This window comes from Carassius gibelio, chromosome A4 (assembly GCF_023724105.1).
Source record: "Carassius gibelio isolate Cgi1373 ecotype wild population from Czech Republic chromosome A4, carGib1.2-hapl.c, whole genome shotgun sequence".
In the NCBI taxonomy this organism is placed as follows: domain Eukaryota; kingdom Metazoa; phylum Chordata; class Actinopteri; order Cypriniformes; family Cyprinidae; genus Carassius; species Carassius gibelio.
The window spans coordinates 18,783,435-18,803,435 of record NC_068374.1 but is presented as its reverse complement, the minus strand read 5'-3'; the positions used below and the strand labels follow the sequence as shown (position 1 = coordinate 18,803,435).

General features: G+C 37.8%; 1 protein-coding gene across 5 annotated transcripts; it reads left to right on the top strand.

The window, feature by feature from the left end:
* The first annotated feature begins 120 nt into the window (after window positions 1-120).
* Window positions 121-19,946, top strand: fgd6 (FYVE, RhoGEF and PH domain containing 6). Of its 5 annotated transcripts, XM_052575864.1 has the most exons (22): window positions 484-669; window positions 930-1,215; window positions 2,533-4,525; window positions 9,058-9,166; window positions 10,608-10,675; window positions 10,777-10,807; window positions 12,050-12,201; window positions 12,802-12,958; window positions 13,315-13,402; window positions 13,673-13,723; window positions 14,255-14,313; window positions 14,400-14,471; window positions 14,560-14,628; window positions 14,728-14,811; window positions 14,911-14,990; window positions 15,135-15,234; window positions 15,819-15,962; window positions 16,044-16,146; window positions 16,396-16,490; window positions 16,644-16,772; window positions 17,610-17,758; window positions 17,860-19,946. In XM_052575864.1, exons 3-22 carry the CDS (start codon window positions 2,535-2,537, stop codon window positions 17,894-17,896), a joined length of 3,768 nt encoding a protein of 1,255 aa, XP_052431824.1. In that variant the 5' UTR covers window positions 484-669; window positions 930-1,215; window positions 2,533-2,534; the 3' UTR covers window positions 17,897-19,946. The 5 variants fall into 5 exon arrangements, with proteins under 5 accessions (XP_052431813.1, XP_052431806.1, XP_052431824.1 ...); XM_052575853.1 differs by lacking the exons at window positions 484-669; window positions 930-1,215 and adding an exon at window positions 121-416; XM_052575846.1 differs by lacking the exons at window positions 484-669; window positions 930-1,215 and adding an exon at window positions 121-416 and having other exon boundaries at window positions 2,524-4,525.
* The last annotated feature ends 55 nt before the right edge of the window (window positions 19,947-20,001 follow it).

Below are 20,001 nucleotides of genomic sequence, written 5' to 3'. Positions count from 1 at the left end.
TTTTCTCTCTTTTTTTAAATGTATGTGAAGAAATGAATAACTGAATCGGTCTGTTCAAACGATTCATTGATCTGTTCAAAGAACCGATTCACTAAATGGATCGGACTTTCCCAAGGCGGCGAGGCTCTTCGGCCGCTCTAGCGGCGGTTCGTGGAAGTTTTTATTGAACACTTTGGCATAGACTTCGCCGTTCCCAGCTTTACAAAGCGGTGGCAAATACCATGGCAAGCATGGGACACTTTCCGACTTCTTGGTAATACAAAGACTTTGGATGATCTTTTGAAGATATCGAGTTGTCTCTCAATTCAGGACTTGCAATGGCTCCTGCCAGAAGAAAAGAGCTGAATCTGAAGGAACTGTGCTGAATGCAGCTCATTCATGGAGTAAAGTGAGTCGTTTGGGGATCATGAGTACAGGTTAGTTTCCTGGATGAATAAACATCAACTATTTCTGTTGAACAAGCAGTCTAGGGAAGCATGTAGGGCTTTTATGGTGAGATGTTGCGATATTTAACGGTTTCATTAGAATATTTCCATGTGTTGCAACCGGTGGAACTTTATTGCAGTAGCAGCAGCAGCTTCAGTGTTTCTATTCTCTGTTAGAGGCTAATCTTGTGCTAACGGGACGAATTGCTTAAAACAAGCACAACAAATATCCTGGATGAAGAAGGTAAGGAACGATGTTTTTTTTTTTTTTTTTTTTTTTTTTTTTTGGCAAAAGCTGAAACCTGAATGGATATTTTACTTTCAGCCTCATCCATGTTTTTAACTCCAGGCATATGAAAACCGCACGGAGTAGTTACTTTGATTTGTCTCCAGTCTTTTGTTTCAACGTTTCTTGATTTACTTTCCCTCTCCCTTCGGGTTTCTTCACGCTAATAACCATTTTGGGAAGAGTTTACTTTTTCTTTGTTCTCTTCAATCGATAAGGACACTGTTATGGAGGGTATAACCAAAGAGAATAACGCGGAAAAAGTCCCTTTGGTGTCTTTCCACTGCTGTAAGGAACTCAATCACAGAACATCCGCCTGATGACTCGGTCTCCCGTGCTGATGTAAACGCGCGACAGTCCGCGAGCTCAGCTCCCTGATCCGGGTCTCGACGCTTCGGATCGGAGGAAAGAACGAGCGGAGGAGGGCGCCTCCAGGATCAGCCTAGGATTGCTTCCCTTGGAATGGAAGACCACATTTCCTCAAGAGAGCATCAACAAACCCAAGTGATTTTTTTTCTCCTGAAAGCGCTGTCTAAGTGAATTCGGCGAAGTCAACACCGTTGTTTTCTTCCTCTAGCATTAATTGTGACTTCTGTAAAAGGAGATGTCTGAAATCACAGTATTGCACTATGATTGCATCTTTTGTACAAAGTTTCTATGATAACTGTAGTTTCATACTGTTGATACTGTAAAGCTAACAGGATCTGCTTCCAACCGTGCAAACATGTTAGTGACTTTTCTTTTACTTAATTTAGAATGTTTTATGGATGTGACAGTAACTAACAATAAGTGCATTTTGTAGGAAATTAGGGTGTTTACTACACACTGTTACTTGAGACATTGGACAGAATTGATCACATATCTCATACCTGCCATTAGTATTGAACATAGCAACATTTCCAGTTTTTGTCTATAACTCAGTAATGCCATATGTATTATATTTTATAAACTAAAGAGAACAATATAAGTATGTATACTTTAAATAGAAATTTAAAAAGTATCTATCTGATGTCTGAGACTTCATTAGAAAGTCCAGTGGCTCTGCAATATTAATACCATCCTTCAGCTTATCTACTTTCACCGGCTCAACATTATATTGGCTGAGGAGAAAATGTCATTTAGATTGCCATAATCACGCTTAAATTGCTTAAAGTGTCACAATTTATATGTCATTTAAATGATCAGAACCGGAAAGTTTGCGATTTAGTCGCTAGCAACACCAGAAAAATTCAAATGGCTATAATGTTTGATACCTGTGCGTCTAAAACATGGAAATTTTGTCAACATTGCAGCTGTTATCTCCTATAATTAAATAAATGGAGCTGACAGTTAATTAACATTTCTTGTATTATCCGTTTATTCTTAAAGTTGAATGCTTTTCACCATCGAAACACAGGTGGATAACTATAAAAATGTTAAACAGATATCTCAGAAAAAAACTCTTGTTTTTGGATGCCTGTTGCCTACTTTGTCTAAAAATCAGTGTGTTTTGTAAGGGCTGTAAAAGAAATGGTATCAGATATTTAAAGAAAAATATTGAAGCCAGTGTTTAGAATGCTGTACTTCAATATGCTATTAAGCATTATTGTGAATGGTGACAAAATCTTGAATTGATAATGACTCGTACTGAACCATCATTTACAGCTTCTCACACAATCCTAAAAGCAGAGAATAAAAGTGTTGTATGTTTCAGAGCTGGGTGTCAGTCTTGACCTTAGTCATGACCCATCGTGTTCAGCTGTGTGTGTGTGTGTAGTATTCAAGTCAGTTCATGGAGTTAATGTAGTTCTCTCTCTTTCTTCTCTGTGTGAGATTATGTAGGAATGAAGAAACCACCGGTTGCCCCCAAACCCAAGCTGGTTCAGTCGCATAAACCATCACCTCCCCCCATAGCCCCAAAACCTGAGCTCCTGCTGCCTTCACCCTCACCCACTGCACACAAGAGAGGAAAACCTGCTGTCGCCCCCAAACCATGTTTGCCCAAAGCCCCTCAGAAACCTCTCCAGTCGAAACAAGACCCCTGCAAGAAACAACATCCACCTGTCTCCAAAAATGGTGGTCCTGCTCTACTATCTTCACACCTGTCAGATTACATCATACCACCCAGTACTCAAGGTCATCAACTAGGTAACAGCAAATCAGAGCATTCCAAGGAAATATATGGAACAGCGGAGGTAGGTGTTTTCAAAGAGGTCGAAAGTGCAAAAGAACAGTTGATTTGCAATGACACAACGGAACATGTTTCCCAATCTGTATGGGAACAAATGCACACTCCCACTGACCCATCCCACACTTCCACACAGGCACAGAAAGAAAAAAACTCTGCCACTCTAGAAAAGGACCAGACAAGTGCACAAAAACAAACTTTTCTCCAGATCCCAAGACAAAGTCCTACCAAACCTTTACAAGAACAGTCTGCAGAGCAGAAACACACCGGGAACATTTTTAGCTCTTGCACCAGTGGCAATAATGGTGTTCCTGCACCACCCAGCAAGCCACTCCCTGTACCCCATCCACGACGCCTTCGGAGAGCACTTCTTAGGCAGAATGTTGTGGAGATTGCACCTTCAGACACTCAAGCAGAAACACCTACAGAAACTCCTGAACACGTTCAGACAGACACATTACTAGAAAGTCCCGAAAACACCTACGCGGACACACCTCTCAATTTATGTTCCCCTAAAGAGAATACGGAAAACCCAGACACCGACTCCTCAACCAACACTGATTCTTTGCACAAAGTAGCCTCTTTTCACAGTGCAGTTACTGAAGAGGTGCGTCCTGATCTGGACTCCACCCATTATTCAGTTCCGACAAATGGTATAACTTTAGCTTCCGCGGACACCGCTGCTGAGGAGGGGCCGCAAGCTCCAGCTCCACCACCTCGACAGAAATCCCTCCCACAAATGGTTGATTCCTCATGCAAGGCCTCGACATCAGTGGACAACTTGCTTTTGCATTGCTACTCAGATCTTCAAGAGGTTGAGTGTAAAGATGAGGAGGTGCAAAGCGATGATGAAGATGATAGAGCATATGGAGATTTTGCTCGATACCCATTAACTCGGAGTCTTCCTAAACAGATAAAGCTCAGCTGTGGATCACAAGTGGCAGCCATAACCAAGCCGTCTCTGGACGTGGATGAAAAGTCACCAAAAGTCATGCCTAAAAAGCCCCAACGAAACAGTCTTCCCGCGTCCGTCGTGTTGCGGAAGCAAAACACGCCTCCGCTAACACACACTCCACCTCCGCTTCCTAACTCCAGTCCTCCCGTATTCAGAGAACTTCCGGCACCTCCTCAAGAGAAACTATCATGGCGAGTCGCCCTTCCAAGCATCCCTCTCTTCAGTAGACACCAGCCGACTCGCAGTAACAGCCAACCACAGGCTGGAGGTGGGGGACCTGTTCTTGTCAAAAAGAGGGCAAAGTCGTTTTCCTCTGCAGATCTTCAGCGAGTGGACACTGGATCTTCTGAGCAGTTGGTGCGCTCTGATCAAACAAGACGTAGCTTGCGGAAACTTCTAGAGCTGCGCGTGTATGCACGGTTGCTTCCGAAATTGCTTCGCAGTGGACAAGCCTTGGATTGCACTCGTACTGATGGTGAATACGATGAAAATAAAGCCACACCCTCTAGTCAGGTCGCACCTGGTGATGAGGTAGAAGCTCAGTGTGACAGAGAGGCTGACTGTGGGGTGGAATACGAGAACGTCCCATTATACGATGTGATTCCAGAGTACATGAACCTGCCCTGGGTCTATTCCAACCAGGATGTGGACACAGGCGTGTATGAAGTACAGGAACCATGTGAGCTGAACAGGTCAGTTTATGTATATATGCATATACACACAAGCGTTATTATTCATGTTACTGTCCTGATCTACAGTTGTCTTGTTTGATAGGTTTCGATTTGAGGGATGTACTCAATGAAACTACTTTAAGATTTACTTTAGGAAGACAATTTATTACATTTCAATCGGTGATTGATTTGAGGTTACAGATATGGTAACAGCTTTGTGCCAATTCCAAGCCCCTTTCAAAATCCGAACAAAGATTCATAAAATCAAACAATTAAGGGACAAATTGTTTGATTTGTTTGTTTAATTGAGAATACATTGAGAAATTCTACAAAAGTTTGCTATGATTATGTGTATTTACCAGTGTTGGGGAAACTTATTTTTAAAAGTAATGCAGTACAATATTGTGTTACTCCATAAAAACGTAACTAACGGCATTGCTTACGCCCCTTTCACACTGCATGTTGGTGCCCGAAAATTGCCTGCTGTGTGAATGCAAACACGTCCCAGGATTGATTCAGGGATCGATCCTGGGTTGGGGACCTAGTAACATTGCCGGGTTCAGTCCCAGAAAGAGTTGTACCCTCGCAGTACCCTAACACTGGTACTTACTTTTAGCTTAACATGCTAACAGAATATCACCATGCCACATTAGCAGGAAATTTAACATTAATACATTAAAATATTCTACTAGTGGTTTGCTATGGTTATTGTTTAATTACTTATAAGTTGCTTATAAACAGTAAATAAGCTATATAAAAATTAAGCATAATTATTAGACATAATAATCAACATATTTCGGTGGTTAAGACCAAGGGATCACTGTTTGTATGGTTTCATGGTCAAACACCATAGAAATACAAAGACGGTTCACTCCAATGCTTATGAATGGGAGAAACTGCAATGCGCGATATGGCAGAATGGTCCCGCCTTCTAAATGAAAGAGCCAATCATTGATTGGTAAAGTCACAGCATCACTACAGCAGCCATTAAAAGCTCCGGTTCCCATAGAAACCTGATGCTAGACCAGCCAATGGCTTGGTCAGGACTTGGTCTTGGATGAGCAGCCAGAAGGCGTCATAAATATGGCCGCCGAGTGAACAGACTTTCCTTGAAAGGGACTTTGGCATGGTCCAGTTAGCCTCTGCCAGTAGACGACATAACTAAACTACTACACTTTCTAAAAAGGCCACCTTGGCTAAGAGTTTCATAGATCGACAAGCTATATTTTAGGATTTCTAATCAGGCAGTCTGTAAATTTACCCCAAATCCCCCCGCAAATTCACTCAGAAAGGTTCTGGTTATGTCTGTAAATCACTGTATGTAGTCAAATCTTTTAAAATGCACAACATTAACCTGGTGGGCTTTAAGAATCTTATACACAGAGTAACCCCAAAACGTTAGACCACATAACATGCACATTTTAATATACTTTGCTATGTATTTTCAATTGCACTGTATTGGTTTGGTCTGTGTGATCATGGACGTGTGTGTGAGGGTTACAGTCCACTCTTTGAGTCCAGGTTGGGCCTTGGGTTTTCCTGTGGGTTATTTTCAGTGGCCAGAGCAGGAAATGTCTGTAGAGAAGAGAGCTGAGCCACTGGAAAATAACCTTTCTCTCTCTCTCCGTTTCTCCCACACTCTCATTCTCAGCATTTTCAACCGAAATCTTCTGGCTCACAGTCATGCTTTGTCATTACAACATTTCCAACACAGTAGCAAAAATCATGTCACATCAGTAAAATGTGAATCATCTTACTCTGATTGCAAAATACACCAACTGCTGACTGTATCACTGACCTCATTATAAAACACCAGCGCCCACAGCTCATTTTTCTCAGCTATAAGAGTTTTGTTTTAGTTTTGTAGAGAGATTCTTGTGCAAGCGCAGTTTATTTTCATCTACAAAACTATTTTCAAGCATTTACGCATATGTCTTTAGTTCACAAGAAACAAATTCGGCATTGACTCAAAGTGCGTTTACGGTGATGACTTTGTAAACACATTCTTGACCTCCATCACTCATTGGCTTCTCCGTGATGTAGTCTCAGTGCCGGTAAAAACGGCGTTTTGCTGAATTCGCAGTTGGTTTCCAGATGCACAGGACATTGAATCAAGTTTGTGGTCTTGTGTTTGGAGTTGTCAGCAAGTTGTTACCAACAAATATTTTACAGTCATGTGGGCTACAGACCTTGATCCCAGTAATAATAAATCATCATCTTTGATCTCTCAGTAACACAATGCAGAATACACTGCGTTTAATACTGTGTCCCTCCATGCAGCAATAAGAATCCTTGTTTCTTTTTTTTAATGAACTTCTTATTTGACTATAAAAATCTACAAGTTTAAAAAATATGATGTAGCGTACTGCGCAGTGTGCACTAGGCAGCATGCTAGTTTTGCATTCTAAAACCTACTTTCTCTTTAACTTTGAGATCTGAGCTGATTTTGGCAGTAGGCTGTATTGTTTAACGAGAGTCATGCTGAAGCACTTGGAGTGCAGCATGTGCTTCTATGAACCTAACCATATTTTGGGGACAAATTTGTATCCAGAAGTGAGCTACACCTGACGAAATCTCCCAAAATGTGTGTTTGTATGTGTGTGTGTGTATATATATATATATATTATCACATTATCACATGATCCTTTAGAAATCATTCTAATATGATGATTCATTATCAAAGTTGGAAACAGTTCTGCTGCTTAATATTTTTTCAGAACATGTGATACTTTTTTAGGATACTTTGATGAATAAAAAGAAAAAAAAAGAAAGAAAAAAGAAGCAATGTTTTTAAAATATAAATATTTTGTAATAACAGTATACACTACTGGCCAGTAATTTGGGGTCAGTAATTTTTTCTTTCTTTTTTTAAATAAAATCAATACTTTTATTCAGCAAGGATGTGTTAAATTGATAAATAGTGTAAAGAAAATATATTATTAGACATTTATTTTTATTTTGAATAAATGCAGTACTTTTTAACCTTTTATTGATCAAATATATTAGACAGCAGAACTGTTCCCAACACTCATAATAAATCAGAATATTAGAATGATTTCTAAATGATCATGTGATCGACTTTTTAGGATACTTTTTTTAATGAATAAATAAAAAAAAAGCTATGTTTTCAAAATATAAATATTTTGTAGTAACAATATACACTACTGGTCAGTAATTTGGGGTCGGTTTTTTTTTTCTTTTTTTTTATAAAATCAATACTTTAATTCAGCAAGGATGTATTAAATTGATAAAAAGTGATAGTAAAGAAAATATATTATTAGAATATATATTATTAGAATTTTTATTTTGAATAAATGCAGTACTTTTTAACCTTTTATTGATCAAATATATTAGACAGCAGAACTGTTTCCAACACTCATAATAAATCAGAATATTAGAATGATTTCTAAATGATCATGTGATCGACTGGATGTTACATGTGACACTGAAGGCTGGAGGAATGATCCTGAAAATTCAGCTTTGCATCACAGGAATAAATTATTTTTTTTAAAGTATATTAAAATAGAAAACTATTATTTTAAGTTGTAATAATATATCACAATATTACTGTTTTTTTTCTGTATTTTGGATCAAATAAATGACTTGATGAGCAGAAGAAACTTCTTTCAAAAACATTAAAAATAGTAAGGTTTCCAGACTTTTGGTCTGTACTTTATATATATATATAATTTTAATTATTATTATTGAGGATGTCCCTGAATGTCTACAAAAGAAGGTTTTGTTCTGTAGGTTTCAATTTAGCTCACTTTTAGGGAGAATCACGGGAAATAAATAATTTATGTATTTATTTATTTTAGTTGTAGTGTTTGTAATATTTATAATGTATATTTATTATAATTGATAAATCTCTATATTTAAAGCAGTGTTTTGCAGTGGGTCCTCATTTAGATGGCTTAGTAATATATGTGTGAGTTGTGCAAGCCATTACTGAGTTACATGTCAATAATTTATTGGGTGATATTTAGATTTAGCACATTCCAGCTTCTGAATTTGAGTGTCCTTAATAGACAGATAATATATCATATTTTAAATGGCATCCACACTAATTGCCCAGGCATGACAGAAACTCCCTGCATATCTCTGTGTGTGAGAGAGGTTGTGCGCTGTATCGATGTGTGTGTGTCTCTTTGCAGAGAGTGTTTATATAAGCTGTAAACAAGAGCAGCTCTGTCCTGCTGCAGGAGAAAGAATGAGAGCGAGGGAAACCAGAAAGAGTGTGAATGAATGAGTGTGCGTGAGAGTTTGCTTGTGCTATCTAGTGCTTTTCTCACCCCAAATGTCACTCCGAACATGTATGACTTTATTTCTTAGGAGGAGCAAAAAATCAGAAATTAAGGAGATTGTTCACACTGCTCTTTTCCATCCAATGAAAGCAAAATAAATAAATCAAATTAACAATTAAATAAAACATTGGGTAAAGTTTAAAATATTTTTGCATACTTTTATTATACATATCAGTTAAAAACATAAATAAATTATGTTTGATTGTATGCACGTTGGACTGAACATGTGCACGTCCTGTTTGACAACAGATGCTCTATGAGTGGTGATCTGTCAGAGGATGGATTGAGCTCTAATGAGGAAGATGGGGACAGTTCTGACTCCAGCAAGGAAGACATGGGCCATTCAGAAGACAAAGAGGTACTACACCTTTACACAGATGCACAGAACTACACCAGAGTGAAACGGTCGGGAATTCTTGGCATGCCATTAAAGGAACATTCCAGGTTCAGCACAAGTTAAGCTCTCTTGACAACATCTGTGATTGTTTCTTCCGTTATCACAGGAAATCATTTCAACTCCTCTATTAGTGTAAACACACACAAAAACATTGTGTTTCCACTAATCCACCGACAGTGAAAGTTTATGAGGCAGGACATTGCACTGGGATAAACTTTGAAATGCACTGTATGGTAAAAGGACTTAAATATGGTAAACATGTTAACAGAAGATTATTGTGAAAAAAAATAGCTTAAAGCTGCAGTAGGTAACTTTTGTAAAAATATATTTTTTACATATTTGTATAACCTGTCATTATGTCCTGACAGTAGAATATGAGACAGATAATCTGGCTCCTCCCAGTGGTCCTATTGCCATTTGCAGGAATACATCGCTCCCGGTAAGAAACAACCAATCAGAGCTGCGCTCCGTAACTTTGTTTGTGTTAAAAATGTAGAAAAATGTATATAATAAGCGAGTACACCATGAATCCATTTTCCAAACCGTGTTTTTAGCTTGTCCTGAATCACTAGGGTGCACCTATAATAAGTGTTTATATTCGGACTATTTTAGATTGCTTCGGGGGTACCGCGGCGGAGTAACCCTTATAACACTTATTACGCTTTCATTTACATTGATTAACACACATTCACTCAAACCAATGAGTGACATGCTTTCTTCTCTTAACATCAAGCAAGTACGGTTGAGCTTCCATTCACCATATTTGATGTGTTGATGAATGTGCATTGATCAATGTTTGTATGTGAAAAAAACTAAATAAATGAAATCTGTTTGTCATATATGGCAATTGCGTCCCCGTCAGAAGACTTGGGATTAAACTGCTCCATTCATATAGACTACTTTTCACGATTTCCGTAAGAAAGTTTTGAAACGTGAAAGTCGTGGTGGAATGGACTTTCAGTTTTTGGTGAACTGTCTCTTTAAATGCATTCGAGAATGTCGTCATTCATCTCAAATTTAAGAGAAAAACCTAAGAAATAAGAACTCTAATCAATTGTGGAGAGGTTTTGTTTTGGAGAGACTTTCTGTCAGGAGATAATCCTGAGAGGCCCTCCAGACACACCCCGATCTGAGAAACAGGGGGTGCTTTCAGTCAAAATTTGTCCTTGAATTTAGACAGACCATGATCCAAATAAAGACTGCAGCCTCTCACCAGTCCATAACAACAACAACAAACACACACACACACACACTCAAGCTCACATGGAGCGGTATGAGGCTGTATGTTGTTGGTAATCATGGTTGGATGTAGCAACTGCGTAAGTTAACGGCTGATAAAATTATATTATAGATTCTAAAATGGTTTAATATAATAACTGCATTTTAACACGTTTTTCTTCAGGAGATAGAGCGGGCGAAGAGGAACAAGGTGGTCCACATCGCAATGGAAATCATGAGCTCAGAGAAAGTGTACGTACTAAAAAAAAAGATCTCTTTAATGCAAATTCATATTTGAACACATTTAGAGGGAAATAGTTTGTATTTTGATTGTGTTTTTGTCGTCTGTGCAGATTTGTGGATGTTCTGAAGTTACTTCACATCGTAAGTCATCACCGTTTTCACTGGATCCAGATTTGAGACAAGAATTATGATTATAGTAGAAGTGTGGGGTTCAGTCATCTGTGTTTTATTAGTTTTATATGAATGTGTTCTGGAAGAGCGTTTGGTTTTCACGGTCACAGTAGGATCACAGAGGTAAACAGACACATATCTCTCTGTTTATTTTGGGATTTTAATGAGGAGCTATATGCTCTGTGCAAGTGTATTATCAGGACTAAAGATGTGCAAGACTACATATTTGGCGGATAATGTTGATTGCTACAGAAAATCAGCTTGAATCATCCTTCATATTTCTGATTAAAAAAAAAAGAAAACTGGGCAAATTAATGGAATACAGTGGACGTCTATGGAGCAAGGTGTTTTGCAAGGGTTAATAGAAGTAACTAAAAATACATTGATCAGAGGTCTCTGCACTGCACCAACAGAAATGGTCAGAAATGTGTAATTGTTTTATTTATTTGATAATTTATATTTTATTTCAGCTTTATTTCAATTAAAAATGTTTATTCATTTTATTTTTAGTTACAGTAACAAAAACAACACTGCCAAGCGGTTCCCACTCTTAAATGATCTTGTTTAAAGCACCATTGCTAAGAAAAGAAGTCTAGATACATTCCCTAGTTTGTCTCACTAGCCAACTACTGAGACAGCTAGTGTTTCCTGACCCATCCCTATTCAGAGAGAAGTAAAAAGTTAGAGAGAAAGTCAGAAAAAGAGGAAAGGCAAGAGGAAGAGCTTGTCCAAAGAGACTGTGGTAAAGGAATAAGAGATCAACGGACAGAGAGAGTTTTGGAAAGAAATTACACCCACCCTCACTTTAACCCACTTGTTTGGCCATGACCCCAAACAGCTGTCCTAAAGACACGTGTGTGTATGTGTGTGTGAGGGAAAACGTTCTCTCTACTTCCTGTTAAAGCTGTAGATGGACTATGCTGCGAGTTGATGCACTTCAGTTTGTTTGTTTTTCAGTTTGTTTGGAGACGTTTGGTCGAGTGCTAGTTTATAGCAATTGTACCTTGAAAGATTTATGGCAAATGTTTCGAATGGGCTCTTACTGGCACTGTTTGTTTTATTTAAGTTGAAATGCTAGTAAATGAAGTAATGGTTTGAATTCACGGATGTCAACTCATGTTTTTTGCTATTACTCATCTTGTCTAGCGCTCTTTGTTTTGTCGCGATACCTTGGAATTTTGGCAGTAGCTAGCTTTTCCATTTCTGTGTCAGGATTTCCGGGACGCAGTTGCCAAAGCGACTCGTGCGAGCGGGAAGCCACTGGTGGAGGAGAAAGTGTTGAATCAGATCTTATACTATCTGCCCCAACTCTACGAGCTTAATAAAGACCTGCTGAAAGAGCTGGAGGAGAGAGTAGCCCACTGGTAATGCACATACACAATATGAAAGTTAAATGGATCGCGAATTATTTTCATGTCACTTTTGTTTTCAAGTCAAGTCATCTTTATTTATATAGTGCTTTTAACAATACATATTGTGTCAAAGCAATTTACAGTATTAAATAGGAAAATAGTGTGTCAACAATGCAAAATGGCAATAGTAAACACTCAGTTTTCAGGGAAAGTTAAAGACAGTTTATCATATAGCATTCCTGTTGCTCAGTGGTAGAGCTTGTGTTAGCAGCGCAAAAGGTTGTGGGTTTGATTCCCAGGGAATCACATGTTAGGTAAAAAATGTTAGCCTGAATGCACTGTAAGTCACTTTGAATAAAAGCATCTGCTATATGCATATAACTTTATTTCATCATTGAATTCAGTGATGTCATAGTGAGTAGCATGCATGTTTTGTGGGTAATAGCAGAGAGAGTTCAAATAAGGATCCAAAAGAACGAGAGCCTTTAGAAGTTGGATGGAGTTTATTGATCTTGTTTAGAAAAAGAATTTAAGAACTCTTAACTTATAAGGAAAAGTCCTACATTTCCCATTGCTCAGTTTTGTTTCCGGGCATCTCTATGACTACCGCAGGTCTGATCATCAGAGATTGGCTGACATCTTCGTTCAGAAAGGTCCGTATCTAAAGATGTACTCTACCTACATACGAGAGTTTGACCATAATGTGGCTCTGCTGGATGAACAGTGTCGCAAAAATCCTCCTTTTGCCAACGTTGTGCGCCAGTTTGAGGTAGGAGTCTGTGTGCATTATTAACATCAGTAATAATTATTATAAAAGAAAACGGAAAAAAAGCTGCCTCCAATCACGTTGTTTTTAGTAGATCCAGAAATATTGCTAATATACCTGATATTTTTAGAATTTTCTGCTAATACTATTTACTTTTGAAATAAACTGAAATGACAACATACATCATGTATAACATACTAAATAACATATAGTGTATAACATGCTATTACAACGATTAACATGTTAAAAGGGATATGGGTACTTTTTCCGAACAGGGAAACCTGTTTGAAAACAGAAAGTTTGTTTGCAGTAACATTTGGTAATGCTTTACATTTAAGATTCCTCTCTTTCATTCTTAGACAAGTCCTCGCTGTGCTAGTCTTGCCTTGAAGCATTACCTGCTGAAACCGGTGCAGCGGATACCTCAATACCAGCTCCTGCTCACAGGTACACACCCTCAGATGAACAGGAGGATATCAGGCCCATTACAGGAAGCCACAAACAGAAGATACATCATTGGTTTCAGCTAGTGGACTTTTTGAGCTTTGGCTAGATTTCGACAGTTTGGTCTAATTAAAGTGAATTGAATTCTTAAATGTTTTCTTGCATTGGACAAACTTATGATTAAACTTTAAACTAATCATGTAATTTAAGGAATGCGACAAATCTCTGTAACCAACTTTGAATCTTCCAATTTATTTTTCATATCTCTTTTAGATTATCTGAAGAATCTTCCTGAGGATTCATCCGACTACAAAGACACACAAAGTAAGAGCAGACCATTCTCTCTACAGCTAAGGTGGCGCTTTTAGTAAATGTCCACTGCCCAGTAAATAAATAAAATAAAATGACCTGATCAAAATTCACAGTAACCAACAATTATAGCTAGGGCCATCGTCTTACACCGGCCATCATCATGTTTTCTATCACCCCATTCATTGAATCATCGTAAACGATGGTCAGTTTTTAAAGAACCAAACCATTGTAGCTCACTTGAATGTAGAATCGTAAACCTTATTTCCATAGAAAAGATGCTTCCACTTCCAAAATTTCCTTATTTTAACTTTGGCATGAATCTTTTTTTCTAAATACGGTACATGTCGTTGATCTAATTTGCTTTTTTTTTTCAATAATCTGTTTCACTCGGATATCTGTCACCACTTTCATTTCATTATGACTTTAATATTGAAAAAAAAAAAAGTTCATTGTAGATTGACATTCACTTTTTTTCTTGTTTAATGATTCCAAATCCAATCTTTGAACTGTTTTATTGAGCTTCTGTTGGTTTGGTTTACCCAGCTGCCCTCAGTGTGGTGAAAGAAGTGGCAAACCATGCCAACGACATCATGAAGCAAGGGGTAACACAACAAACACAACCAAACCACCATTAAGACCTCATACAGATGACTTACTCATGAACCACTTAAACATCTCTTTTTTTCAGGATAACTTCCAGAAGCTGATGCAGGTTCAGTACAGTCTGAACGGTCACCATGAAATCGTCCAGCCTGGCAGGGTGAGAAACTCAATTCCTCCTGATTCATTGTGTCCGAGTCTTCGGTCTCTGTGTTGTGAATTTAAACGTGCTCTTGTTGCACACACAGGTTTTCTTAAAGGAGGGCACTCTGATGAAACTCTCCAGGAAAGTTATGCAGCCCAGAATGTTCTTCTTGGTGAGATTTTATTATAAAATCTACAATGTTATTTTAGTATTTTTTATATAAATTGTGAATGATGTAAAAGCCACCAATTTTTTTTTTTTCTCTCAACAGTTTAATGATATTCTGCTGTACACAACTCCTGTTCAGTCTGGCCAGTATAAAGTCAACAGCATGCTCTCTCTTGCTGGCATGAAGGTCAGACATCCACCATCATAATACTTCTATACATACACACACACACACACAAACTTACAAGAGTTGTAACGTGTCGTGTGTGTCCCACGTCTTCAATAGGTGAGCAAACCAAGTCAGGAGGCCTATCAGAATGAATTAAACATTGAGAGTGTGGAACGCTCCTTCATACTGTCTGCCAAGTAAGAAATACACAAACCACAAGGATGTATGTGTGGGGTCTACATTAAAGAAATATCAGCAGTGTGAAGAAGAATTATACACCATAATCATCCTTTGATCACTTTTTGAAATTGAAATCACAGACTGTAAAATAATGTTTGCAGTTCGGCCACAGAAAGAGACGAATGGCTGGAAGCCATCGCTAAAGCAATAGATGACTACACCAGAAAGAAGATTTCCTTCTTTTCCAGTCGAAGCCAAGAGGTGGGTGCATTTAAGTGTGACTTTCTGTATGTTTCCATTAAATTTATAGGGTCTTCACTGACATGTATACACTGCGAAGAGTGATTTTTTGTCTTCTTTTCAGCATAAATATTTAAGCATTCTTTAAACATACATTTCTTTGAGATGCAGAATGACATTAAAGTCTTGTTTAAGCCTAGCTTAGGAAACAATATCAGCCAAATTAGGTGAGAAAACTAAAATTGTTTACCCTTTCATTTCATTCAGTTTTTCTTACCATATTGGGAGATATTGGTTCTTGTTTTAAGGATGAATTCAACCTAATGCAATTTAAAATGTAAATTGTGATCAATTCCTGAACCTAATTCAATTTCATTTTGCATCTCAAATAAATGAATTTTGATTTAAGAATGTTTAGATATTTGTACTGGAAAACATGAAAAATAATTGTAAAATATTGCAGTAATACTGATGTATGATTACCAAGTCTAAAGTCAAATATTCATAATTTTATATATAATATAATCTATCTATATTAAAAAAATGTGAAAAAATGCGATAATTCCCCTACAGTATTTCAAATTCTCTTTTTTTTTCATGTGTAGTTGGAGGGAGTCTCTGATGATGGTCTACCGCTGGGCTCTAAAGCTCCTATCTGGATTCCAGATCTGCGAACGACCATGTGTATGATCTGCACGTGTGAGTTCACGCTCACCTGGAGACGCCACCACTGCCGTGCCTGCGGGAAGGTTAGAAATCAGAGAAGTTCTACGACTTTTTTGATTTTTGAATGAAAAATCAGGTCTGATTTCCATTTGTTGTGGCGACAGGTGGTGTGTCAGGCGTGTTCATCCAATAAATACTACCTGGAATACCTGAAAAATCAGCTGGCACGAGTGTGTGACCACTGCTATATTAAACTACAGCACAAGGGTATGAGATTTCTGCTGTCAGGCCAACTTTTCTTCTCATATTTCAAATACTCTTTCTCCCATTATTAGTATTTTCATTCAAAAAAATGTATTGGACATGCTAGTTTTTAATGATGTTTGCTCATATTCAAATACAGCGCATAACCAAACCATTTGAAAACCTAAGCAACCACATAGCAACAGTGTTGTTATTGTACAGGCAAATACTACACATTTCTTTCTAATATGCTGTTTTGCTTTTGTGTCTTAGGCGACCAATCCAGTGTGGCCGTTTCCCCTAGTGGGCGGAGTTCGACATTTGCTTTTTCTAGAAAACAGAAAAGGATTCCTTCTGCCCTCAAGGAGGTAACGTGAAGTTGTACTTTACACATAATGCAATAGAAATGCAGCATTTACGTAACTTCATGTAATGTCATTGTAATGGAGGCGTCTGTTTCTACCACAGCGCTGATGTCATATTAATGCATCACTAGTATTATAGTGTCATCTCGCTCACAGGTGTCTGCCAACACTGAGAACTCCTCCATGAGTGGATATCTGCAAAGATCTAAAGGCCATAAGAAGCCGTGGAAGAGGCTGTGGTTCGTCATTAAGAACAAAGTCCTCTACACTTACGCCGCTAGTGAAGTATGCAGTCTTTACTTGTTTACTTATATATGTTTTTTTCCTCATCAAGACATATTTTTTGGACTGATGCAACTTATACTCAGGTGCAACTTATAGTCCGAAAAATACGGTAATAACTTTTAATGTTGAGGAAGCTACTCATAATTTATTTTATCTTTCAACAATAGTAGGGATGCACCATAAATATCGGCAGATATTTAATGCGCATCTTGTCAGTAAAGCCGGTTCTGTAATCAGCGGTAAATCTCTACACGTGCGCGATTTCACACGGAGCAGCATTTACTACAAAGAGCCATTGTTCGATCATATTTTGCACGTTTTGCGCAGCTTGTCAGTGAACAATGTCAGCTTGTTTAGTGACAAGATGCGCATTAAATATCTGCCGATATTTATGGTTTACTGCTGTTTACTTAACCAGCTTTACTGAAAAGATGTGCATTAAATATCTTGCGAAATTTTTCGTATATCCCTTAATAATGCTGCAAATACCAGTAATATGACGAGCGCAAACTTTAGTAAATTGTGTCAGTGGTGATTCATTTTGAAACTCTCCGCCCATAAATTTTGTGTCTGAAAGGGAATTTTCTTTTTGTAAACCTATTGCATTAGACTATTTGCTATTATAGATTATTTGTTGGAAAAAGTTGCTTGTTATCAGAAGAACTATTATTATGAAAACGTCTACTTTTGCAATACTCAAAACTTTAATTACGTCAGTAGTGTCACTTTTTTTAACTCGGATGTTCCCCTTTACTGTGTTTCTTAATATCGTGAGAGTCCGCAGAAGTGTATGGCGTCATAAAATCTTTCATGTGATGACGATTGCATTGTTGTCAGGATGTTGCGGCTTTGGAGAGTCAACCGCTGCTGGGCTTTTTCCTCCGAGAGGAGAAGACAGGACCGGCTCAGAAACTGCAGTTTAAACTGTATCATAAAAACACACTCTACGACATCTTCAGAGCAGAGGACATCCCCACTGCTCAGAGGTACACAAGCACTTTGTTGTAGACTGAGTTGCATAGAGTTTGTTCTATTAATCTTATCTATGATTCATTGCTTCGAACTAAATATGTGGTGCTTTTTTCAGATGGATTGAGGCGTTTCAAGAGGCCATGATCCTTTGACCGGATTCAGTTGGATTAAACAGAATGAATAAATGTCATTCGTCTGGGTCTCTGCACTGTGTACACAGGCAGTGAGTTTGAGGATGCATAAATCAAAACCCAGTTTGAAGTAAAGGATGTTGGCAGATGTAGTTTATGCATTAATCTATCTTAAGCACCCTAATGAGGGTACAGTGAGCGGCTGTTTAATCAGTCTGCCTCCATTGTACTTCAGAAATGTGAGGTATTAATCAATCAGTTTGTTCTTAATATCATTTTAAAGAAACACTGCCTCTTTGTGCCAGTTGCTTTTGGTGCTTAACATTACCATGAATCCTGCCCACAATGCATTCAAGGTCAAAAAAGGCAATGACTTGTCATGAGCACTAGATATAGACGTTTTCATTGACTCCTGACAATTAGGTTTGCCTGTGAATCATGTTTCGATCTGAATTCATTCTGCCCACTCCACTGTGATCTCATAGGGACAGTCTTAATCTAATTGCAGTATCACTTGTTGCCTGAAGAAGGTTTAAAAAGATTTGGCCAGGGGTGTGATTCATAGTCAAGTCTGAATGTGCATGAGCAAATATGACAAAGGAATGTCTGATGCCAGGTCGCATTTTTGGCACGGTCATGTGGCGCAGTCCGTTCAGTCTGGCATGGTGCATTATGGGAGATTTTGGACTCAACTGTGAAGCTGAGAAGAGAAGGCTTTAAAAAAAAATGACTGGGCCTTAATCATGATGCACAGAGTGACTTTATGACTTATTTTTACATAAAACTATTGTTCTGTACATTGATGGAGAAAGTTGTTGTATGGTTTTATGAATGAATGATGCATTGAATGTGACCATTAACACAAATTTGGTTTTGTTTTTTTCAAGAATATTTTAGTGATTGCGACCATAGGTTTACCTAAACCTATGGTTTAACGAACAGTTCATGCGTTACCTACATTATTTACGTAAAAACATCCCAGGGAATCGAACCCCCAACCTTGCGCTAGCTTGCTTGCTAACGCAATGCTCTACCAGTTGAGCTACAGGAACAACAATTCAATCATTATATGCAACAATTTGTGGAATAACGATTTTATGAACAATTCAAACATTTTTTTTTTTCTCCTCTAATTTCTTGAAAAATTCCCTTTTTATTTGGTTTTCAGTCTTACTGTTGCAAAAATGTTTGAATAATCTTACACATTCTTTTGAAAAACTCTTTTGTACAATGTAGGTGTTTTGACTGTTGTTTTAAACCTTATACCGGACAGAACTGGAAGTGTACATATTTTGTAAATGGTAATATAATGCAGGTGTATTTAAAATATTTCAGTTTGTTTATTGGCCTCAATGAATTATGGGTAGTAGAGACACAGTGCCAGGCTGGCTAACTCAGCACTGTTTTAACTCACTATATAAGACATTATAGCACACCGGCTGTGAATACCTGGAGGAAAACTAGTGCTCTTATCAGGGAAAGATATAACACACATTAAATACTCTAATGCACCTTGTTCGGGACCACATCTCTTGACACTTTGACAGTGGGTATGACCTGATTATATTCTCTACAGTTTTCACTAAGGTCCTTTGTCAGCTCCAGCTGCAGAAAGCCACTGATCTTTCACTGTTTGAAGTGTAACAAGTCCAAGAAATTAATATGATTTGTTTTGCAGTAATACGTTCGATAATGATCATATTTGTGTGTTTTAATGTTTGTTTACATTTTGTAAGATTGTTTTGCATTTTGGAAAACATTAGATACGCCACTTTCTTTTACTTGGAAGAAAAATATAATTGCTTTTCCTGACGATTCTTGTCAATTTTGTCACTAGTTCACTGTTGTGTCCCAAAGTTCTGTGCATCTCCAGAAGGTTTTACATCATGAATGTGTTAATATCCTGAGGAATTCAAGGGAGTAGATTATGCCACGACATAAATGTAAAGTGCAAATACTTTTTACTAAATATTTGAAATGTAATAAGATAACATGTCTGTAAGTCTGGTTAAACTTGGTTGCATAATAACTTGGTGTATATTTGCTGAATATAAATATGAAAAATACATTATGCAGTTCACATTCCTATTAACAGGTTCTTGGCCGGTTCCAATAACAAGAAAGTG